General features: G+C 43.0%; 1 protein-coding gene across 1 annotated transcript in view; it reads right to left on the bottom strand.

Annotated features, from left to right (window-relative positions):
• LOC306711976 (voltage-dependent L-type calcium channel subunit beta-2-like) overlaps nucleotides 1-26,506 on the bottom strand; it is a 55,188-nt gene that overhangs the window by 10,975 nt on the left and 17,707 nt on the right. The window contains exon 3 of the mRNA XM_079181067.1: nucleotides 4,052-4,171. Within this exon, the coding sequence (XP_079037193.1) occupies nucleotides 4,052-4,171 (120 nt within the window). The remainder of the gene's footprint in view (nucleotides 1-4,051; nucleotides 4,172-26,506) is intronic.

Raw genomic sequence — 26,506 nt, 5'->3', positions numbered from 1 at the left:
ACTGTGTGACAAGCTATGACGAAAGTCGACTGAAAAGCCAAAACGAATGCACAGGGATGTAGCTTAGAGTAATCTCTCAGGGTAGACTCGCACACTAAGTAGTAACCTGCAGAGGAAAAAAGAGCAAGATGAGGGGAAGGGTATGAAATATTCAGATGGAAGCCAAATTGAACCCACTAGATCAGAGCTCTGATGCTGTAACTTTAGTTTGACCTCAAACAGATTCGGCAAAACATTTTTTAAAGTGCGTCGTACCAGTCCTGCAATCTGATTTTCCCATAGCAACCTAAAAGTAAAATGTACCAATTCAATTTAGTGCAAATGACGTATACGAAGCAAGATCTACACATTTATATTAGTATCAAGTTTTGTGTAACTCAGTTAAACAAACTCAAGAAATTATCTTCCTATATTTTTTAAGCTGCAATCATTTAGATTTTCTGGCAACTAGAGGGCAGAAGAAAACACAGACTGTATTATCACTTTTAAAAGTTGTTAAAGCACATGTTCCAGCCTTTAATAATAATAATAATAATATTGTTTTATGATAGAGTGCCTAAAGACACTTTACGCAAGTTAAAATCATATAATATAAAACAGCACTCTGAATATAAACAACACACAACAACATATTGAGTTGTGATTTGAACACGAACAGGTTTGGGGAGACATCTCCAGAGGGAGGAGGCTCGGTCGCTCCAGGTCCGGTGCCTGGTCCCGAGTGGTGGAGACGGGGGGTTGATCGGTTGGTGATATTCCATGAAGCAATGGTTGTAAGTTGAATGAGTGTGTGTGTGTGTGTGTGGTTGTGACATCACCATTAAGGAGATCATACAATCCAATGTGCAGCGCCGGCACCCGGAGAGGACAAAGCGTCCTTGGCGTTTGCATGCATTGAGTAACATGGCTGCATGGATGGTATGAGGTCCATTAGTACACGTGTGTCTCGTGGACCGCTGCCTCTTGCCTCCCTCCCAGCTGCTCTCCTCGCCTTTATCCATCATGGCCGCCTGTCAGGTGAAGCTTTCTATAAGCTTAATGACGTTTTACGAACCTGTAGGACCATCACGCACACATACATGTCCCGACATGCCACCGTATATCACAGGTGACTGCAGGGTTTCTACATAATGGCACATTCGCAATGCTGCGGAGTATCTTTACATCTCCTGACCGAGCCCATACTGCTCTGTTGCTTCTTGCGTAACACGGGCCTTCATTATGGATGCCGTATTGACTGCAGCGAGGGAGGGAGACGGACAGAGGCAGAGGGGTGAGAGACCGGGTAAGAAGCGTGTGGGAGGAGGGGAAAAAGAAAAGAAAGGAAAGGAGACGGACAAAAGGATAGCTGACGATGTAGCGCAAAAAAAAAGATGAAAGGAAGGACTGAAAGCGAGAGTAGACACATTTGTGGACATAAGAGATTAAGGATAAGACGGAGATAACCAGCTCAAGAGAAGCCCAATCTGTAACTGGAAGTCTTGGGAGGGAGCGCTATGGACCACGGCCAATTAACACCACACGACGCTTGTCACAATATCACATCACACCATGAATATTTCAATAGATAATACCTCCCTGTCCTCTCTGTGCTTACACCGACTCTAACACTTGCCCTTGCTGTTTTGCTATGTAACATGCCACATACCCCTCCATTAGCAGCACGCACACAAGATGTCATGTCATAAATCCTCCCACATTGTTTCACCCTGAATGCTGTGGATCGATTTGAAATGAATTCTCTTCAGATTCGTGCAGTGGCCTGAGGCCGTACCAAGTGCCTCTTCAAATGCACTATTATACGGTGTGAAGGGAGCCATAACCTTCATTAATTTATGTGGGAAGATATTTACACAATTATCCAAGGTTGCTTTAAGAGCGGAGACTAAGTATGCAAAGCAGGTAATTACACATGAAGGCCTTTGCAGCTACCAGTCACTCACTAGTTTCGATGATATCTTATCTACATTAATTGTAATGTGTGCGCACTAATTCCGACAAGTCAGATTCTACACGGTATCGAAAGCTTCAGAGGCAAAGTGAGAGTACTTCATTCTGACCCATTACCTTATCTATAGCCATGTGCAAACAAACAAACAAAGGTAATAGAGATTGGGACTAGACGTAGACATGGCTATATTCGTGATATAAAAAGTATTGCCGCAACGTCGTGTTGCACTCCCGAACTACTGCAACTGTAATTGCCCTCACAGTTCAAACTTCACACACACAGATGCGCCACCCCCCAACCTGAGATGACCCCCATTATCTCAGACTTGACAAAGCTTCTCTAGAGCCATCGAAGATATTATACAGCAGTTCACACAGGCTGACTAGTTCCACTAGAACTCATTTGAATTGTGAAAATGTGATGAAGTGCTCGTTTAAGGTCAAGTAGAAACAGCAGATGGTGTTTAGTATCTGTTTGTGTGCGTGTGTGTGTGTGCAAATAAATGTAATGTAATGTGGAGAAGTATATCAATGCAACATTACAGGCGTCAACTCTATCCCCACTCCTTACGAGTATCTGTGGTATGTTAGGGAAGTTATAGTGATTTACTGCCCATAAAGGCTCACAGTCAGAGAGTCTGCACTTCCTCTGACCCCAGCTTGCTCTCTCTCTGGTGGCCAGCCCACTGACAGGCTATTTTTTACTAGTCATCTGTCATGTAAAATGCCAGCGGGGGTAATCTATGCCAGGTTATCTATAAAGCCAACCGATCTTTTTAATTAGTGAGCCGCAGAGGGTAACTCTGGAAAATAACAACATAGATCTGCTGGAATGATCCGTCTTTGCCAGCTTTGAGCTACCTTCAGACGCCGCGCAGGAGGAACATGTCTGCTCGAAAACGGATGGATAGCCAAAAGCTCAGCACACACACACCCGGTGAAAGACAATAAACACATTTTCCAGACACTTGCTTGAATTAATATGTAAAGCTATCAAATGGGCCGTAAAGCAGGAAGAGAACAAACTGTGCAGAGAAGATAGCTGAATTATTCCAAAGATTAAAGGCATATATCTCAACAGTGCCAGCGATTTGAGTGATTCCGTGGAAGCCAGCGCTGATTGCAATTCCTGTCGCGCAAAGGCAAGTCTGCTCTGCCGTGTGTGTGTTTGTTTATATGCTGCTAATTGTGGCCCAGAGCAGAGCTGGCGAGGCTTGGCTTTGATAAACAGTGACGCTGAGCCCTCTGAGGCCCCTAACCTTCTCACATCAGTGGCCCCTAACTGCCTACACACCATAGTCACCTGGTCAGCCCTTCAGCACCCCATCCTCGCCCCATGATATGTAAAACAACATATGATTCACATTATTGTTTTAATGTCTGATGAGCCGGGGAAGTCAGAAATAAGAAAAACTTTGCTCCAAGTCAAAATTACACCAACTCTGCCCCCCCCCCCCTTACCAGAATGAGATAGCTTGTTTTCTTGCCAATATATTAAAAAAAGAATGAATATGTAGGGCTCAGAAATGAGACCAAAAAGGAAGCAGACGCAGCTTTTATTCTTCCAATAACAAACCAACCAGTGTAAAGTTTACGTTACCATTTGAGTGATGCCAGACATCAGTCATTCAAGCTAAATAAACCAGTTTTCGTCTATGCAAACACAACTCTGTACTTGTGGAGACCCTCATTGACATACCACATTATCTTGACCCCCGAGCCATCACAACTACATGCCTCCTGCAAATATAAAAAGTCTGTTTACATTTAGCGGTTCCCATCAAAACACATTGTGTGTATCCTTGAGGTCTGTTATACCATGGCTCATAAAACCTTTGCAAAGCAGTTTTTTAAAAAAAATATTCTGAATTGTGCAACGTTTGCTTCTTTTCTCATTGTCCTTGACCAACTGTCAATAGTAAAGTCATAGCGCTACTAGCGGTCAATAGCCCTGCACAGAAACAGAGGAAAAGTCATCACTTTCCACAAATGCTCTCACTTTCACGGTCTAAAACTTGAATTACGGCCCCCCATAGAGCACATTTTAGTACGTGGGAAGTGGACAGAGTGACCTTAGTGCAGCCGGGTTTCGGATACCGACCTTGGCCTTGTCGAGCTGTGCCTGAGCCTGTCGCTCTGCCTCTCTGCGCACTGCCTCCTTATCCTCCTCAAGGGACACATCGGAGTCTGATGGACGGCTGGTGTAGGAGTCGGCCGAACCCTGCAGAGACACAAACATTAACACGTTAGCAACACACATTTTGGTATTCACACTTTAAAAAACGACAGGCGTTAGAGAAGCGGGGGGGCTTCACAGCATCTTGAGGACTTCATTTGCTTTGCATTGAGCTTCCTCTTCAAAATAAATGTTCAACTTTCGGAGTTGAGCATCTGATGTGCAACTTACAAATGTGCGAACAAGCCCACACAGACCGATGTGTTGAGCTCTGATCATCAAAGGAATCTCAGTTGATTCCGTGAAATAATGAATGTACTGTAGAGGCTGTGCTCAATAAAATGAGCGGGCATGTAATTCTACTATCAATCACAACCACTGCAACGACCTGAGGAATTCAAATCTGTCGCACATTAAGGACACTTCCTCTTGTTTCCGAGACAGGAAGCCAAAGGAGACAGTCCTTCATAGAATCACATCACCAGCAGCTCTTCTTCTATCCTTAGCGCTCTCTCTCTCTCTCTCTCTCTCTCTCTCTCTCTCTCTCTCTCTCTCTCTCTCTCTCTCTCTCTCTCTCTCTCTCTCTCTCTCTCCTCTCTCTCTCTCTCTCTCTCTCTCTCTCTCTCTCTCTCTCTCTCTCCTCTCTCTCTCTCTCCCTCAGCTGCTCACCTACAGATTTGTTGTGATCCTTGTGCGAGAAGCACTGGGGGAGATATTGACGAACACCAGGTCGCAGTATGTCTCTATGTGATGTGTGGTTGCAACGGATCTACTCACACTACTATATTTAGACTCAAACATAGCAAAACACACACAATTACTACACACACCACACACACACGTGCGTCACAAATCGTGTTATATACGGCATGAAAACAGATCATAAATAACTGCTGAGGTAGTTTAGGTTATACTTGCATGCTACTGCTATATAGTGCATAGTGTTTACAATATGCTACAAAACTAGAGATCAGTTCAAAGTTTAAAAGAAAGAGAAATAAGAAGAAGAATTTTCTGGGTGACTGGGTAAACTAAACGAAACAGATACAACCTAAAACTGAATTACGCCTTTTGGGAAAGGAGGGAAATACACAGTGATGGCAAACAAAAGGTGTTCTTTAAGCTTTCCTCTAGAAAGCTTTATAATATATTCATTTACAATTCAAAACTTTTCAAATGTGATTTTAAAAATAGCTTAAGCTTAAAAAACATCATGAATTTGTTGCCAACCTATATGACTAGTTCAGCTGCTTTTATCCTCTATGACCAGATTGAGCTGCTGCTTCATTTATGTGGGAAAACAACATGTACATAAGTACATTTAGCTTTAGACGCAGATAGCGTAGCTTAATTTGTCTCTCTTGCTTTGAATGTCTTTAGCTGTTTTCCTTATGGCCTAACATATATATACATATACAAATAAATACCAACAAGTCAGATTCTGGGCTTAACAACATTTTGAGGAGCATGAACATGCTGCTACTGCATTTAGGCATCGTAGGATAACTACAGCTAACTGAAATTAAATACTGATGAGAAACGGAAGAAAAGTTGTCTGATTTCATTTGTGGATGTTGGAATGAATACATTTGCAAATACACTGCAGAATAATTTCCAGTTCAGTCTCAGTTAAATACAAATCAGATTAAAAGATGTTTAACTGAGTGAAGGCAGTGTGAGCTTTATCCTTACCTGTTCGCACACTACTATGCCACCCACACAAGGTCTTTCATTCATCTCACTGCACCATTACGCTCTGCTGTCTGAGTTAAAAATAGCCTCCCTCACTCTGGGCCTGATGAGAATTACCCAACCATCACATACATACAAAGGAGGATGTCCTCTCCACTTACATTACCCGACTGGTGTAAAGAGACTATACAAGCGGTGTTACCGCACATAACACAAGGTTATTCATATTCATGTCCTCCAACTTACAATGGAAACCTGCTGCTCGTCAATTGCCTCTGTGTCTCTCATCCTCCCGACTTTGTACCTGATATAAATAACTCATCTGAAAGCAAGCTCATTAAAAAACCATGCGCTGCTTTTGCTTTCATCACGTCCGTGACCATATTAATCTCCCCGTGGCTTTCAAAACATCAACAAGCATCTAAACTATGTGTCAAACGCTGCTCAAGCACTCGAGTGTGACCATGCTGCACTTCCACATGCAGGTAAGATATAAATGTCCTAAATTGGCATCTTGTTGCACCTTCTTACAGCCTGAAGCCTCTCTTTTACGAGCTACATTTGGCCCTTGAAAAGTGCGAGTGAAAATACCCGTTACGATTATTCCACCAGGTCACGGCCAACGACGGGCCGTGATCGAGAACATCGTCCCAGTGGGTAAGAAGGAGGTTGATATGGAGCTCTGCCCAGAAACTGACAGCCATAACCTGATGACAACATCCAGCTTGTCATCATCACCAGGCGATACATAACCGAGCCACACTGACCCCCAAACACTGTGGACTGACGGACGACCCAAAGACGCACAGACTTAACGCATGCACGCCACAAAACACAGACGACGTAAACACACTCAAAATCTGCTTACACAGTCGTCGGAGCTCTTGACGCGACCTCCCTTGGCTCGTTTCAGCAAGCGGATCCAGGTGGCCTTCATCAGCCACACTGGTCATTCAGTGTCCTGAGCCACTGCCCCCCCCTGCTACTGCTACAACTACACCTGACTGCGCTGCTGTGGTCACTTTTGCACCAGCGCTGCAGCGGGCGTCACTGCTCCGGCTACAGGTACATTCAACACTGTGGCAACGTGGACAGCCGGTTCCCGTTACACCTTCGGTGGGAGTGCTACCATCATCTCTGGGTGAATAAATAGCTGTGGAGATGGGGCTCCTTGTTTTGCTGCAGCTCCAGCTAGCTCTGCCGCTATCTGTAGAGCCAGAGCTCCTGCTGCCGCTGCCGAAGACGGGGAATCCACAGGAGCTCTCTGCCCCGCGCATAATCTCAGCAGCGCTCTCTCCCCGTCTTCCCCGGTCTCCTTGAGTGCGCGGACTGCCGCTGCAGGTGCTGAGGCTGACTCCCAGTATGAGTCAGGTGGCAAGCGACGCTTCTCAGCCTCCCGCTCAAGATTTGGCTCCAGCCTCGATCTCCTCCTCCTCCTCTTCCTCCTCCTCTGCTGTAGCCTCCCCGTGCTGCTCCACAAGCGATGGATAACAGCAGTTTATCCACACGAGTCCTGGCGTGGCTGCCTGTGACCGACTCCCCTCCCGATGCTAATGAAGCTGCTGCCTCTCAGGTGCTGCAAGCTCCATCCATCGCACTCTCTGTGTCTCAGCCTGTCAGTGCATGTCCTGCACACTCCTTTAGGGATTCTGCCTCTCTACCTTCCATCTTTACCCACCCCTCCTTCTCATCCTTCTCTGTCACTCCCCTCGTTGTTGTTTTTTTTTACCCCTCACAGTCAGTCCATCTGCTCGTTGCGTCTCTGCAGTGATGGGATGGGCATGTGCTGTATGGGTACTGTTTATGTGTCGACTGTGAATGCTGTTTTGTTCTATTTAGGTGTGAGCGCACTACATTCACCCAGATATGAGCCGTTTATAGGAACAAATAAGTGGCAGAGCTCGTTTTCCTGCAGAAGATCTGCTCACTTTTATATCATGGATCATATTAGAGCTGCAACTGATAATTATTCTCATTATTGATTCATGCACTAGTTTTCAGACATTTCCTTTCATGCCCTCCTTTGGAAGTGAAAAATAATTCACGCACACTCCCTTCCCCTGCGTTTGTAACATTTGTATCTGCCAGTAACAACATTGGGAGACTTCTCTAGAACACGGACTGGATGTTTCCTTTTATATTTCTGAATGGTGACTGCTGTGCAAATGCAGAACAACGCTGCTCAATTAGACACAAACCACACAAACCTTCAGAGCATAATAGGCTTTCTCTTATTTTGGATTTGACTGCAGGGTTTCCACATGAATAAATTCGTATCTGCATTTTTTTTAGATTAATTGAATGTCTAGAGCTGAATAAATGAATAGTCGGAGTACGTTTTTAACACATTAGCTGGTAACAGCTTCATTTCTTTATCTTTTATACCTTTTGTAAATTGAACATCTTTGAGTTTTGAACTACTGGTCGGACAAATTGAGTAATTTGAATACACATTTTCCCCCATTTTATGTCAAACCGATTGAGAAAATAATCAGCAGCATCAATAATGAAAGTCAGAGCTGCAACAATTACATCCATCAGTCATTAGCTGATCGAGTTAATTGAAATGAATCAACATTGCAAGCAAAAATGCGACCTAATGTAGCCCTGATACTGAGTATCGTATGTGTACTGTATCCTTGAGTATGAGACAAAGGCATCTTCACTCTCATCATCAGGGATTCGGGGGTGAAAGCTCTTCTAAATCCTCGCCTGTCAGCTCAGCGGTGATTCATTACATGTGAGCAGAGCGTCACAAAGACACACAGGACAGATGAGAATAATTACGGCGTTAATTAAAAACTTCCCATCCTCACAAGAGGAGCAGCCGAAGTTAAACTCTGCAGACGGATTATTCAAAATGTCCCTTTCATTTGGCACTGCTGCACTGCTGACGCATGACGCTCCTCGGTCTGACCCGTCACGAGGTTGTGTGAGGTCAGAGGAGTCAGGGATCGGCCCGTGGGACCAGCGGTTAAAATGGCCTCGCTGGTTTATGGCGAGCAGTCGCTCCCCGAGGAGCACTAACTGTAGATCAAAGGATGACATGCTAATCAGTGGTGCTTATCATAACCAATCAATGACACGCATCCATCTGCTCAGGGTCTTTCTAACTAGACATGTGCACTTCAAAATGACACGTCTTACATGAAAGGAAAGGCTGGAGGAGGATAATGTGATTTTAGCTCATTAAGACCAGTTGGCCTAACAAGGAAGGCAATTACCTGAGGTTGATTATGTTTTGAACAGAAATAATGGGAATAGCGGACAAGAACAAAATGTATCTTGTCCACTCTAACATCAAAGCTCTCTAATCACCTCAGCCGAAGTTTAGGACAGAAAGCAGTACACTAACCCATAGCGTGGCTAAGAAATGGTGCAATGGTCACATATGTTCCAGTGAGGTGGGTTGACACTAGCCTGGAGAGGTCTCAGGGCGAGGCACAGATGCTCTGAACGTGGAGCCCGAAGAGGAGGGCGGTGGAGCTGTGAAGGCTGCACTCGGATAGCAGCACTGACGAAGACTCGGAGCGACAGAATGAGCCTCCGGCTGCCAGACAGGACTGACCTCTAGACCCGCTGCCACACCGATACTGACAGCACTGTGTCACCCACACACAGGCCACTAATAATAATCTTACAGCAGTGTGATACCGCTTACACCCAGCAGACTGAGAGTCACAGCTCTATTCGTAGTAGCGGGGTTTAAGTGTCTCGACAAGACAACTCTGCACGGTTGACCCCTTTAAAAAAACACTTTAAAATCTTCCAATTACAGGATGCTCTTCCTGTTAACTCTGCCTATCCACCGTGATCCGAAAAAAGCTGCAAATCTCATCACATTTGCCAAACAAAGCGTTGATATCAAACAGTTTAGTAGAAGTGTTTTCTGAGCCATACGAGCAGCGTGGCTCTTGGGATGGCCTTTTCTGTCGGAAACCACCACTTTGGTCCAACTGAAATATATCAGACGCATTAAGATAAAACGTTGCAAAGATGAATCCTATTGACTTGAAGATATTTTTTTTTTTTATTGATATGTCTCAGCAATTATCAAATGGCTTGCCTTGAGATTTGGTACACCTATAGCCAAGTTTTCCAGCGGATGAATCCTAATGACTTTGGTGGTTCCTTAACATTTTCTGTGGCCTACAGAAGTGTTCACTTATTCTGTGAAATGTCTACTTAACGGATTCCCAGATGATATCCTGTGGGGCCACTATGACCATTGACATTTGTGATTTTGAGCAAACTATCAGAACTATTGGATGGATTACAATGAAATTTGATACATGTTCTCCACGGGGGGGGGAATTCTACTGACTGATCCTTTGACATTACATCTAGCGCCATCATCAGGTCAAAATCTTAATTTGTGCACTTTGGTTTGTGACCAGCAGAACTCTTTTTGATTTGTGCTAATGTGCTAAGTTTATGCTTAAAAAAAGCCATCGCTGAATGGTTAACCTGCTACAATAAATGTTGCAGCGTTACAATCCCATCCACTCCTGAGCAGCACACGCACTTCATGCACTGGTTCTGAAATTTGGAACTGGACTTGACTCGTGTCCTGCAGAATTGTCCATTATTAATCCTACTTCCTCAGGAGAATTGGCTGCAAATCTGCACCGGCGACATTGGCAGACGAGTCTTCATGCGTTGGTTGGTCAGAGAAAGAGCGATAAGGGGAGGGAATTGAAAGGGCAATGATCCTGTGATCTCTCCACCGCTCAAATTGATTCATTTGGACAGAGCTCCTTGCTGTAAGACCACCAATGACCTCTACATGCAGCAGTGGCACGGCGATCATTACATTAGACCATTACAAATCACTGTGGCTATTACCACAGTCAAACAGGAGGCTGTGATTCAGTCACCGCGGCCTCCTGCATCTGACAAAATCACTTATAGTGGATGAAGCCGTTAGACCAAGGATGTGAAAGCTTCCACTTTCATTTTTAGCCGCTATAGGAGCTACGCTCTAAATGTGTCCACGATAAAAATGGACAGCTGTGGTCATGCAGAAAACAACGGCCGTGCATGTGAGCTACATAAAGTGCTCTCATGGTCAAGAAGTCCTTGTCAAGACTCCTTTAGTTATTTCTATCAATGCTTTCATACAGTCGAGACTGCTGATTCCTTCCTTCCACCCAGGAACACACTGCACACTCACTTTCTGCTTGCAGTTTTCTCTCCCATTCGCACTTCTTTTCCTCTCATTTCTTTCAATCCCATACTGACCTCTTACTCTGCTGCTCTCATCTCCCGTCTATCTCTCGAGACTACAAATGGCCTTCTTGCCTCTATAGTTTGATATTTCTGCACGATAATCTTTGGTATTTGTGCGTATATAGTGACTGACGCATTTTACAGTCACTGCTGTTCTTGTCAGTGTCATGACTATGTTGTACTGAATAGGGATGTCCAAGATCAGGTTTTTTGGTCCACAATCCCTATTTAATATTGCATATCTGCTAAAACAGAGCCCCTAGATGATACTTCTATTTTCGTAAATAATAAAGCTGCACAGTGCACAAGTATATTAAAGTTAAAATCAATCCAATGTATATGCTTGACAATTGAGCAGCTCTGCATTGCATTAAGAAAAAAAATGTCAGCATTCAAGCTGTTCCTTGATGTTTTACAAGTGTCTGTTGCTTTGGCGCAGCCTTTGCCCGAGTTACCTGAATGAACTGTATTCCGTTGTTTATTTTCTTGTCTGTGCATCTTTTTTTAACAGAGATTACATTAATTAATTACTCTTATTGGCGTTTTGCTCTTGGCGTTTCTGTTACACTTGCAGTAGCATGGTGTGTGTGTGCGTGCGTTTGTCGTCCGCTCTCCACCGCTGTGGAACACCATGCACCATAGATGACAGCAAAACGCAAGAGACTTTCATAATGAGCTGAATTGGAAGTGCACATAAATTAGGTAAATGACAATTTAACAGACTCTCAGACTGCGTTTCAATGTCGTTTATGGTTGCATGGTGCTTTTTTCTCACGGTGCTCAGCCCTTTTTTTTTTAACACACACACACACACACACACACACACACACACACACACACACACACACACACACACACACACACACACACACACACACACACACACACACACACACACACACACACACACACACACACACACACACACACAGGAGCTCAGGAGTGGACAAGAGACAGACCGCGAAGAATTGATGGAGGCTGCACTCGTTGCGTTGCTGTGAAAACACCTGTGTGACGGCTGACGTCAAGCGAAAGATTGGATCAGGCTCAATAGGTCAATATAGCCGATAGAGATCAGTTAAAAAAATGCCTTGATCGGCCCCAATGCTGATCTTTGGATCGGGTTCGACGTCTCCATCCGGTCACCTTTTCCCAGTGATGGAAGTATTAATTAATCTGCTGAAAAGGACTGAAACTCAAGTTAGCAAATATTAACCTGCTAACACGCTAAACTAAGGTGCTCGTAAACGCCGTAACTGCTCATGTCATTGTCATTGAGCATGTTAGCATTACGCTGAAAGCAATGCTATGCCTTAGTATACATCTAAATGGTGCCAGTAAAAGTAAAGATATTCGTAGGTTTAAAATGATCCAAACAGCCAAAATTCAGAGGGGCGTCAGCAGTGAAACTAATGGGCCGGCGTGGTCAGATTGCACAGTAAAACTCACAATATGCATCATGATTGAAGAATGAAGATTGCTGCTCGTGCCAAGTCATGTTCAGTTCTGGCTGACGGACTGTGGCCGACCGCAGAGGGCTGACAATGAGCTGAGCGAGTGCGCTCGCAGTTTCTGGCTCGGCATGACTCATTCTTGGCTGGAAACAAAGCCTCCTTTCCCAGCCATCTGTCCATCACTGCCACTTCCCTCAGTGCAACATAAAGTCAATTAAATCGTCGGCCCACAAATGGTGTCTCCTTCGTCACACAAGAGACAACGAGAGCAGACTTGACAGCCAAGAGTGAAAGATGTGTGACTGCTACACGGACTGGTTACTAATAATCAACAGAGAGGAATTCAAACTAAGTGAGCAAGAGAGTGAAAGGGAAACAGATTGTCGGTACATCTGTGAAAGAAATAACTGCCTGTGAGAGAGAGATGTGGAGAGAGATAAAAGAGGAGAGAGGAGTAACGATCCCTCTGGCGTAGCAAAAGACGGATTGGCCGCATGGACGTCAAGGTGACACTGACAGGCCTATGAAAAAAGTGTTTACCCAGCATCCCATGTGCCAGTGCATTAGATAAGTGCATCATCCTATCGAAGGGATGGACTCACTGGCTGTCAATCACATGATCTAAGAGCGCACCGTTGCTAGCTGGAAACTTAGAAAGCAATCACACGGTAAGCTTTCTGTGCACGCACCTCTATTATTATTGTAAAACGTAAAAGAAAGATTAAATTCGCAATACTCAAATGAAATCATAAAAATTGAGTAAAAATAGTTTTCATTCAATTCATAAACAGACTTATTATCAAAATGAAGTTAGAAATAAACATTTACTTTCATTATTAGTATTATGCCAACATGCTCACAATGACCATGCTGACATGAATTAAATATTTTAACCTCGGTGGCTAGAAGAAGATCATGAGGATTCATCCTCTGGGCATCATGAATATCTACCAAAATCTGTTTTTCACGAACAACCAATAATATCAACCTGCTGGTGGCACTAGAGGAAAAGTCAGGGGATCGCCAAAGTCAGCAGGATTCATCCTCTGAGGATCAGGAATCCAGCTGATATTTTTTGACATATTTCAGTCTGGACCAAAGTACTGCCATCACTAGCCTAAACATGGAGCAACTGCATGAAATATTGATGACTCTTGTCTAAAAGCAATGTACAGATTAAACCTTTTTTGGTGCTCTTTTGACTAAAAGGTCAAGTTTGGTGTTGTAACTCACAGAGAGCAGTTCAAATCCAACCACTGCAAAACATGTGCTAATCCTTTTCCACCTGTGAGTATCACCTGCAGTCAGCAGCAGCAGTCTCTGGAGGGGCACTGCTGTCATTTACACTGAATCCCTTCACAGCGAGATCCAGTTTATCTCGCCGTTCCGTCCCTTCCGTGGACACACCGCACCTTAATAGGATGACGGCTGATAAAGGGGAATACAGTGAGAGAGGCCAGGGGCTGCGCTGTGCTGCTATTTCGTGCTTGCCTCATCAATATCCTGGCAGTTTCCTGGGGAACGAGGCAGGCGTTGGACGATTGATGAGAACCGCCTAAGAGAGCAGAACGAGCTGCTAACCATCTTCAGTGGAGCAAAACATACCGTCCAACAAATGGGACTGTGCTCGAATGAAATGATTTGAGGTTCATTTCTTTTATTTCAGAGATAAATTGCATACTCTGGACCAATTCCTGCAAAGGTTGTGATTTATGTGCTATATGAGTCTTGTTGGCACGGAGGCATGGGGATTTCCCAGATTTCAGTGATGCATAAAACCAAAAACTCTCTCTAAATAAAGCCCACCAAAGGTCAATTTAAACATTTTCTTTTTTACGTTAACTGTAATAGTAGAGATTCTTTCCCCGACATAAAACTCCAAATCTTTCTTTACAATATCCGAAAGGCCCAAAACCCGAAAATATCAAATGTTTCTTATCATATATGACAAATAAAAGCATCAAATAGTCACATGAGAAACTGTAATCAGTGAAATTTAAAAGAATGTTGCTTTAAAAATGTATTATCAAAACAACTGCTCATTCATTTTCAATTGATCAACTAATTGATTCATCGTTTCAGCTATATGAATACGTGAATGGATCGGTGCTGCCATTGCCCGAGTTACTTGAATAAACTGAATTACGTTGAGTGTTTATCGTCTGTATATATTCTGCGCCGATGAGAATAATAAATTACTCTTATTGGCATTTTTGCTCGCGGTGCTTTTGTTGCACAACATCATGCACCATAGATGACAGCAACAACGCAACTCTCACAGTGAGCCGAAATGGAAGTGCACATATATTAGGTAAATAACTTTACCTAATATATGTGCACTTCCACACACACTGAGCTCAGCAGAGTGGAGGAGAGAAGTTGGATCAAGCTCAATATTGCAGACAGCTATCAGTTAAAAAATGCATTGATCGGCTCCAATACTGATCTTTGAGTTCGGATCACGACAATTCTTGTTTCTACTTATGTTGAACTAAAAGACAAACAAAGGTCTCGTCTATCCTAACTTAACCTTGAATCAATGTTAGATTTTATAAATGTTAAATACTCTCGTCAAATGTGTTATTCAAATAAACACAGTGTTGTACTTTACTCCCAGCTGTCACTTTGAAACTTAAAACTCCTGAACGGGTCTGTCATTAAATCCAACAGGAGCTTCCGTGCGTCTGTGAGAGTAATTGGTTTCCCCAGACCTAAATGAACAACAGCCAGCTATAGATTGATAGTTTCTCTAGACAGATACACAACAGTATGTGCTGCATACAAACTCTCAAAACATGGACGTACGTATGCATACTGTGGCACTAAATAATATTTATTATTAATTAATTGATCTGGTTCGAGTCAGTCACATAGTAGCTGTAGGGCTGTGCAAGAAATCTATTATCAATTTCAACTAGAACTTTAGCTTTCAATAATTATGAAAACAAGATAATTAACATAATGTTTGTGTCGGCACTGCATTCTGTTCTCGTTTTGTCTTATGTTGCAACGCCACCTTTCCTTAACAGCGGTGTGATCGATGCATTTAACTTTAAAATGTAGGCTACAAAATGTTCTTTCTAAATGCATGATGTTGAATAATCGGGTTCAATAATCCTGATTATGATTTCTGCCATAATCGAGCAGCCCTCAGTAGACGTTATTCCTGACTGGTTTTAGGTTAACCGGTTTCGTTTCCATTTTCTTATTCCACACATTCGGACAGTCTCATACAAAATATACTATAAAGTATCGCCTTCATTAAAGCCTTACAATGTAAACTACATTATAATACACTATAACATATTCAAAACCAGGACCCAATTTGCTTGTAATCGGCCTGATATATCTGGTATCTTGACTAGAAATCATATTTATCTTCTGCATGTTTGAACAATTCTCGTCCACACAGGGTTTCTGTGTTGACTGCTGTTTTCAGACTTGCTTTTAGAAGCTGATTAGTTATTAATACAAGGGTGTGGCTGATAACAATCACTGATTACGAAAACAGGAAAAATATTTCACCACCATATCATTCACACACATACACACCCGCAAGCACACAAAACAAAAAAAAACTACTTTCTTTGGCTCATGTGGGTGGCTAAGACAAAACTTTTTCTGTAGGTCAAAGCCAAGTTCTGAGCCGTTTACTGTTCTCTGTACATAAAGAACCGAGCTTACCCCTGCTGTTTACTTTCTCTCCCTCGCTCTGCTTGTTAACCACTGTCTCAGCTTCCCATTTAAGCTAGCAATGGTCACGCAGCGGTGCTCCCAAATTCAGGCACGATGTTTAAATGAGCGTCTTCGTCTCAAAAACAGCACACCGTGAGAGAGTCACAATGTGCATTGTGAGCATGACTCTAACCAATGTTCAGTCAAAGCAGCGACAAGGGAGAAGAATAGGAAGTGTGTAATTACGCCCCTTTAAATCCTGCACTAATAACCTCCATTCTCCTGCAGAGCGAGCACGTCCTCTTTGTTCAGAGGGTAGGGAGGAAGAAGAGTGAGAGGTACAGCCCAGTTAAGCTCAGAAAAGTGTAAAAGGACACTGTTTGAGTCGCAGAAAGCATGTTAGCTCAAACTTACCGGATCTGACTCCTCACTGCCGGAGTGATACATTGCTGCTCTACCCGACTCTCTGCGGTTCAGCCCGGCTGGGAGAAAATCTCAGCTGCTGCCCATCTCCTCTCGGAGCACAGGAACTCCAACCAGCCCGACTGGTTTGCTTCCACAAGTCCCCCTTATCCCCGCTCCAGAGGGGAACGGCTTTGCCTCTGTAGCCCGGGCAGTGAAAGTTGGGAGCCGGAGGAAAGAAGTTAGTTCCTCTCAGACCTCCTTTGGCCTACTTTGGTCCCTGAGAGGCAGAGAAAAGATCAGCGTCTTTCCCACGCTGGGAGAACACTCCTTCAGAGAGCCGCAACCGTCCTCCAGCCCCAAAAACAAGCCCCCCCTGCCCCTCTCCCCTCTCCCCTCCCACACACACACACACACACATGAACACTGTTTCACACACACACACACACACAGCCAGTTAGGAAGTAAGATCTCTGGCCAACAGGGCCGGCCTGAAAATTCCAGAAAGCACCAAAAGCAGCTGCAAAAGCTTTTTATGTCTGAGTGCGAGTGTGTGATCTGGGGAGTTTACATGTGTTCCCTTAAAGAGGTAACACTCCGAGGGGAGGACGGCTGAAGGATTTGAACTCACTGTATAGTCTCGACACATGTTGTTGAGACCAAAACGTCAGGAAGTAATTATCTTCACTACATCGACAAAATGCCATATTTGCTTTCATCATCAAGGGGACCAAAGTCATTCAAACTTTCCGTTTGTTTATTTGATGGTACACCGTTAACCTTACATTAGACAAAAGGCAGCACATAACATACTACCAACTCTTACATCTATAAAATTAAAGCCGTATAAAAGTTGGTTTGGTAATGAAGTGACGGATTTCTATTGCCAGTCGGAGCTCCAGTTTAATCAGCTGGTGTGCTTCTAAGAAACTGTCGTGGTTACTGTAAAAAAAAAACACACATTCACTTAAAAAGGATCTCTTTGACATCAGACAATGTGACGCTGTGATGTGTGTTTTGTAACCACGCTGCCGTTACGTCACAGCTCACGTAGGCCGAGCAACTTAAATATACTATTAAAGCTGTAACACATGACTAAAAAAATGAGTTGGAAACTGTTACATCTGAGTCACGGGTTCACAAAACGACACAATGACCAATTTAAATATTCCCGTCATAAAACAGGAGTAACAACAGAGGAATGCGGCTCCGTCAGAGGTCACGGTGGAGCGACTGAGCAGCACAGACGAGAACCAAACAGTTCCATTTCATGCCCAACTTGTAAGATCATGCAACTATAAAACTACAAGCTCTGAGCTTTATTCGACATCCCCGTAAAGCCCAGATTTGTATTTTTCAGTGGGGAGAAAATGTTTTCTGGGCGGCCCATCCTAAATCCTGGATTATATTGTGCTTGATCAGGGTTAACCCCTTTCTGAGGATTATCATCCTCTGTGTGTGCTCGGCACGTGATGAACTGCGGGATAGTTATCCTCATTTCACCAGAACAATGATTTCAAGTCCTGATGCACAAGTTTGTGTATATATATATAAGGGGTTGGAATAACCAGAAGCAACAATACAATATTATCTTTTTGCGATCTTTTAACATTTTGTGAGTATTGCGATAACATATATTTTGATTTAATACATTTTTACAATTGCAAATGATGCCTTTTTTTCAACATCTGTTTTATCAAATAAGACAAAGTTTTCACTCAAGTTCATCTTACTTCAATCTTTTGTTGTTATCAAAAGGTATAACTTGTATTTGCAATATTAATAGTTTATAAAAAAAGATCAATACTTGGCATCCGTGTATTGATACAATATTGCGATACTATGCCGTACTGTTTGACACCATACAGATAAGGCTGTGGATATTGGATATGGCAAGAGTGTTTTTTGCATATTGTCTCTAGTTCTGATGAATATATTAGGACTGCAACTACAGTGATCATTTTCATTCAAAATGAATTTCCTATCATCGCAGAGTAAACTAAATCAGCCCTTTTGCTTTTCAGCCCCCAAACGTTTTACAATTTGTGGTCCAATCCAAACCCTGCAGCGGCGATGTGCGGTCAAGGTAAATTAAATGCAAAAGCAGACTATAATTAACTCAAGGCCTGGAGGCAACAACCTCCGCATGCTGAGCGTGATGACAGTTGATCAGGAAGTGTGATCTGGTGCCTCTGAATGCTCACTAAAAATGACTTTTGCATGTGAAGTCTGCAACACTCTGCAAGGCAACCAAAGCAATGACAAAATGTGTAAAAAATCAATGTATGTTTATTGATATTGTGTTCCAGCTATCCCTGCCAGGATTGTTAAGCTGAGGCCACTCAAGTTTACTGTGTGCAATGTATGTAATGTGGTTTGAGCATCTCTATAAGCATACTGTGAATAAGAAAGCAGAAAAAGCTATACTCCAGATTGGTTGCTTTATTTTGTGTTACTATAATGTAATGATACAATAGCATTCTTCACTGCCAACAGCAATTACCAGCCCTCTCATAATGGACTCTCTGAATGGGATTTGACAGATCAATGTCTTCGTGTTCTGGGAAATGAATGCCGGCACCGCATTGGGCTTATCGATCAGTATACATGCACACAGTGACGTCAGAAGGCATTCACTCTGACGGGCACACAAAAGGCCAAACAGGATAGCTTACAAGACCAGCATACAGTGATTAGACCACGAGGTGGAGATCAATACGACACTCCAATGTGCTTCGCCACAAAAATGACATTGCCAACAGTCGTTTCCTTTTATTACATAGTTACTAAAGAGTCACCTTGTGCAGCATGAGGAGACTGAAAGACACCACTCGGATTCTGCCGCTCTTACGTTTCGCCTAATGCAACAGCCAATAAATCCTGGTATCGACACCTCTCTGAACATTGTAACCTTCATGAAGACAGGATCTATTGGAACTTACTGAAGGTGTACCTACTAAACTAACACATTTATGTACATTGCGCAATAAAGGTTATATCGGAGAAAAATGGGATTTGTTGACAAAAAGAAAAGTATAAAATATCTATATTGTGGCAGATATGTTGGTTTATTGCATGTTGATGAGGGTGACAACAACCACACGTATCTTATAGGTGTAAATAAGGTTATTAAATCCAGAAATGTAATCCTGATTTATTGATCTTACATCTTTTTCTATCTATTTATTAGGGCTGCAATTTACGATGACTTTCATTATTGATTAATCTGCAGATTATTTCCTTAAGTTATTGATTAAACGTTTGGTCTCTAAAATGTCAGAAAGTAGTTCCCAGAGCCCATGATGATGTCTTCAAATGTGCTTTGTCCCAGCAATAGCCCAACACCTAAAGATATTCAGTTCTATATCAGAGACGACTTGGAAAACCTGCAAATATTAAAATTATTTCAGCCACACCATCGTTTTTTTTAAGAGGGCGTACAGAATCAGATTGATAAACTCTGGAGCGAGCGGAGATTCAGTCTGCAGTATAGCCGTGAGCACACTTGTGTACTTTTAGTTAGCGGGCCCGCTCTCGTGCCACCGGGCCGTTCTGTCTCCATATCAGGAGGTCCAACGCTTTCGTGACTCCACGGTGGCCACCACTCACTATTACAGTAAACAGTCCAAAACAAAACCTCTCTACTCTGCGAAACACACTTGCCAGAGTAAAAGCACTCAGGATCATGACTTAATCTGCGTTACATCAATAAAAGATCATAACACTGAAGACATAACGCGAGAGAAAACAATGCACTGAAGATCATTTATTGATTCTCGCCACCGACAGAAACAATATCCAGCAACAACGAAAGTGTTGTGTTTTCCATCAAATTAGATATTATACGGTTCACACAGATGAGGTTATGTTTAGTAAACTTAAAAAGATCACTAATGGGCTAAAATATACAATAATTACATTACTGAAGATCTGTCAGAAAGGCCCCTGCTAAATGTGTTTTGCCTTGCCAAGAATGCTTTTATCCTAATGAAACTGGACTGGTCCAGAAGTTCCCTATTCAATATAGCTCTAATTCTTTGTTGTCCAAAACGTAACAAAGGAAGTAAAATCTATTTAGCAAACGCAGCACTGTATTCAGTTGATCCTGTGAATTATCCTTTACGATCAGAGCTGCACACACGTATGCGTTTATTTAGAACAAATATTCAAAAGGTAATTTTTCAAACATCACAGCCCTACGCCAGCAAAAGCTGCAAAGCATTTGGTAAGGAAATATAAACATGAATATATTACATTTGGATTCATAATGGAAGGCAGTGATGGGTGAGGGCAAGCAGAGTATTTATTTTGGTCATTACAGCTGAAAGCGGCATCATACATATTTACAGGGCACTTTACTTTACGCTTATTGTGATCTAATATATTTGGGAAGGTGGTTAGATCTTTTTAATAATCAGAAAAGGGCCTTAAATTACAAAAGGTTGAGAAGCCCTGCTTGAAATTACACTACATGTCAGTTAAATGCCTGAACCGACACCCCTCTCAGCTGTATGGTAAACATGCAGCTTGAGCCAGCAGCTAGTTAGCGTAGCTTAGCATAAAGACTAGAAACATGGGGAAAGAACTAGCCTGGCTCTGTCCAAAAGGTAACATAACCCATCTTTAGAAGACTAATTAACACATTACATCAGGTTTGTTTAATCCATTTGCCAAACTATTTCTCAGCGGGGAGCAGCAACTTCTTGCAGTCTTTGCTGGTTGCCCGGCAACTTGGGTTTTTGTATGAAGATGCAATGTTAAATTAGAAGTGCTGGTGGGTGGATGTATTTGTATTTGGACATAGCCAGGCTAGCCGTTTCCCCCTGTAACTGTTGCAAAGCTAAGTTAACGGGCTACTGGCTACAGCCACATAGTTACCGATATGAGTGGTATTGATCGTCTAACTCTCGGCAAGAAATCAAATAAGCACATATCCAAAAAAATGTAGGACTAAACAATTGTTCTATTTCAAATTCCCAAATCCCAATTCCGAGCAGGACTCTTCTGGTGCTGATGCATAACATCCAGATCAGACTGGAGACCCCATGCTGCGCCCACTGGGACCGTGATTCGCATCTAATGAAACCCCCCGGGGCCGGCAGCCAGCCTCCGACTGAGGTTACCTAGCTACAACACATGCCAGGCCACTCGCGCCATGGGACCATCTCTAATTACAGACAATGAGAGGAAGGAAAAGGAGGGAAAATGAGGGAGAGAGGTGGAGATAGAGGATGTGAAAGAGAGATAGAAGCCCCAGCTGTTCCGTTTTTCCTCTCTGAGCGACTCGAGAGTTTGACTGCCGTTTCAGCACCGAACCCGTGCAGACATCATGCAACACCGCTGCACTTTTCTGTACAACTGAAGCAGTGGCATCTAAAGCCACGGCCTAATAATGTGGTATTGGAACAGTACATTACAACGAAGATTGAAGTCGAAAGTTGAGTAAAGCTTACCCTTCCCAAGATGTGTTTAGTCAGTGGAGACCAAGACAACTTGTCAAGCATGCCCAAAGGAATGAAGATCATGAGCTCAGAGTTGCTGGACAGCGAACGGGAGCGAAGACTTGATGAATTCTGAAGCGCTGACTTGCACAACAGTGTACAACGTTTGGCGGCTGCAGTGCGAGTGTGTGGCGCTGAGTCACTTTACGCTCGCTGAACACATCAACGCATCAACACATCAACACATCGGCCCGACCACATGGAGTCATAGGAAAAACTCTTCAGCCGGCAAATTGGGACCGTTGTGACCAATATAGTCATGCACACTGACAGAGGGCACTAGCGCATTGGGCGCAAACACACTTTCACACTTAGTAACACCGCCTGCCCTGAAGAGATCAAGAGGCACCCGCATCATTGTACACATGAGTGGTCATTTACAGTTAAATGGACGGACGGATATCTGATGAGTTAGTGGTTACGGTGCGGGTTACACATGCATATTTGTTGACATTACAGTCATTTAGCAGATGCTTTTATCCAAAGCGACTTACAATAAGTGTATTCAACATAGGTTTTCAAGAGAACTACTAGTCACCAGAAGTGATAAGTGCATCTCCTTTTTTAAACAAGCAACTAAGAGCATAAACCAGAGCAAACGTACAGTGCAGAAACAAACTAATACGAATACAATAAGTGCAACAAACTAGTATGAATACAATAAGTGCTAAGTGGAAGGCTCAGGGTAGCACTTCTTGAAGAGGTGAGTTTTCAGCCTGCGCCGAAAGATGGGCAGCGACTCCGCTGTCCTGACAAACAGACAATAACTCATTTTTGTCACTTAGGGGACACTTGATTGACTTTGTTTTTTGGTTGGAGTTATAGATGTTAATTATGTTAATTAAATATCTAGCTGTAGCCAGCAGCTGGTTGGCCTCGCTTGGCATAAAGATTGGAAACAGCTAGCCTGGCTCTGTCTAAAACTCAAGTCTATGGCACAGAGCAGTAATCTATATCAGGCTTTGGATACACGGATAACACTTGCTAGTAATATTAGTTCATTGTTGGTTTTGGTCTTTTTATGAGAGATGTTGACAATAAGAGAAATACAGTAAATACAAAACAGTTTCTTGCTTCTTTTGACACCGATTACCACAGTTTAAAAGAGGACTTTCTTGACTGTAATGCTGACAGCTCAGACACGTTTTTAAAAATAAGAAATTAAGATAAAAATGGGAAGGATGGAGCTGAGGATTATGCACCAGTCTCATTAAATATACAAAAAACAATGAATGGTTTAAGAGTTAAACGTTATTGGACCCATGCTTCTGAACACATGATGCATTTTCTGTCTCATAACAGATAACGTATACTTTTCTGTACACTTTTGGACTAACAAAGCCACTTTTGTGTGCTACTCTGACATCACTGATGGGCTCCTAACTTGAACACAGTCATGCAGTTTGAGCAGTTCAGCGAGAGACGATCATCTTCTGTGTCGTCACATGATCCTCTGTGTAATGTACATCGCTACAGGAGGGAGGGAACGATCCATTGCTGCACACAATAACGCCCACGGGGGTGATTGCTTGTGTCCAGTTGATCCCTTGACTCACTTTGTGATGATTGCTTCTTTCAGTAAGGAGATTTAAATCTGCTTCTGCCTTTCAACCAATCCAGGATTTAGAGTAGAAGAATGACTGACATGAAACATGGTCAGAAACGGTTAAAATCTATTCTTTAAACCTGCAAAGATTTCATATTACTAATGTTATATGAAAGCGAGCAAACTTGGGGGTTTACTTTTGCAATCTCTGCCTTGTCTCTAGTATATTCATGATTCTCAATAACCTCTTAAAAAGGTCCCTTGTGGAGTTTTTGATAAGCGTATGGAGCAATATTTTTACAAGTGGGTTCTTATTTAGTGAATATCATGGACCCACATGAGGACACATGCACAAAATACATATTCCTGCTGCCCATTCTTCATTATTTCTTGGTTGACAGTTGCTGGCGGTAACGCACAAATAAACGTAGTAATGCACCAACAAACCCTGAAGAAGACTGCTAGCTGGTAAACAATGATGTAAACAATACACAATTTAAAATATAAAAAAAACTGATAAGACATACAATGCGTTTTAGTGACGCTTCTAATAATTCTTGAAATAGAAACAAGTAAAAACAACAAACTTTAATTTGAAGGGATCAGGAGTTTAAAGATTGGGAAATACTGCCCTACATTGTGTAAAATGACAAAGATTAAATCATGCTGCTCCAAACCATCTAAATCAGATTTCAAAGATAGGATTTAGCTACACGAACAGACTCTTTCACCAGACCTGTTCGAGGTATCTACACACAGGAAGAGAAAGATGACCCAGCAGATTGTCTTTCACCTACAAGCACCAATGCCTTTCTACAGGACTAACAAGCAGACACAGTCCCCCGTGAATCCATGATTAAAAACTAAGCTCTACTTATGCAAGGTTTACTTCCTACAGTGTATAGGCCTACGTAGACAGACAGGATATAAACGGTGACACTGGACGCCGTCACAAACAAAACCGCACACCGAAAAAACAATTTGCAAACAGAGAAAAAGCACTCTTTAAGCTGTCCGTGCAATGCAAAAGCTTTCAGAAAACAAGCGAGCGCTACAAGTAATAGCACTAGCTCTGGATAGAGGAGTAAGCTGCTGATTTAACACAGAAACAAGAACAGGTTGTGTGTTTTTTCTAGTTTTTTTGTTGTTTTTTTGTTTTTACCTTAGGCTTCTTAGACATGCTCGTTCTCCCACAATGCCCGGTACACCTGTGTCGCCTCTCCGTTCCACATCGACTGTAATGAATTATGCAAATCCCCTGGTTTTTGTTCAGAGTACCATGACCCAGGGGTGCAAGCAGCTGACGCCTGGCATAAAAAAACCAACCTCTCTGCCTCAGTCAAAAAGGGATAACACGGACTGCTGCGCTACAGTTGCTCTTATAAATATAACCGGTGTCACTTCCTGGGTGATTTTTAGAGGAGCGGAAATGAGACGCTGTCATCCTCAAGAGCTCCTCGACCAGCAAGTGTCATGCCTCATGTGGAGTGAAGAGTCTCTCAGACGGATCACACACACATGACATGGGCACAAGCAGAAAACACACAGACATGCACGAGCGGACACACACACACACAATCGAGTGTTTAAGCTCTGCGGTGTCATGGTCAGCTCTGAAGTGTTTTTCTTCAGCTGGCCGGGCATTAAGCTTTAATTTGATAGTGCGACATCTGTTGCATGGTAAACTCAGCTTCATGACGCTATATAAAAGCGGCGAGAAACACGCACCACATACACACACACACACACACACACACACACACACACACACACACTTTCAAACTCCAGAAACACTCTTGTGAACGGACGCTTGTGACAGTCAGCTTTAGTGTTACTGAAGACTCTGTGTGATGCTGAGCTGCCATGGGCTGCAGTGGCAGCGCTGCCCGCTGTAGTAAAACATGTGACCTCTTGCAGCTGTACATCCGCGGCCAGACAGTCAGGCAGTAACAGCACCATCTGGAGTCCTAATCCGCCTGGCACTGCCTACCAATGTCATTATGAATGTGGCCCTCAATGTCATTAGGCTTATTGGACAGACAAGTAGATACCTGGGATCAGTGCCTCTGCAGAGCAGCAGCGTCGCACAAATCTGCACTTTCTGCAAAGATATCAGTAGCACAATTAACTAATGTTCACACTAGGTTGTATAAGCAAGCCGAGACTTAGAAGAGAGGTCTAGATGATTTGAATAAATAATTCAATTACATTTGACATTTCTGCTCTACTAGCAGCAGGATCTGAGGACGGCCATTGTTTGGACTACGTGTTAATGTCTCAACGACGACTATCCTATCACGAAACTGGGCACGAATATTTAATGTCCCAGTAATATGATTCCTAACGATATTATCAACCTTCCCAGGTGGTGTCTTAAAGGTCTCAATATCGTCTGCCCTGCAGCTGCCTGGTTGTTGCAGACAGTGTGCAATGTGTTCATACTTGCACAAGTCGCACGCAGGGAGTTGTCACTGCTCTCCAAACACCACACGTGAAGGCCAATGTTGAAGTCGGAGAAAGCTGGAAAAGTTGATATTCCTTTCCTAAAACTTACAGAGGCTACTTATATGCTTTGGGGAATCTGTGTTGTTGTTTTTTTACTTGATTTAATTGTCTGTTTTTAAAAAGGTGCTACATTTGAAAGGCAGAACATTAATAGAGCAGCAAACAACTCTTTGCTATGTAAAGATATAGTGGAGTAGTGGCGTCAGAGCAGAGAATGAAGTCACACTCCCTCTGTGTGTGTTGTAATCTGAGCTTTTCTGTACTGTGTCACGCATGCGAGTCTCTGTTGTGACCCACCGGCTCGCTAATCACCGCCACTCTGCGCTTATACGACCAATATCAGCGATAACGCCGTCCCGACACACGGCATCGTGCT

This window comes from Pholis gunnellus (assembly GCF_910591455.1).
Source record: "Pholis gunnellus genome assembly, chromosome: 20".
NCBI lineage: Eukaryota > Metazoa > Chordata > Actinopteri > Perciformes > Pholidae > Pholis > Pholis gunnellus.
This window is presented reverse-complemented; position numbering and strand designations above follow the sequence as displayed.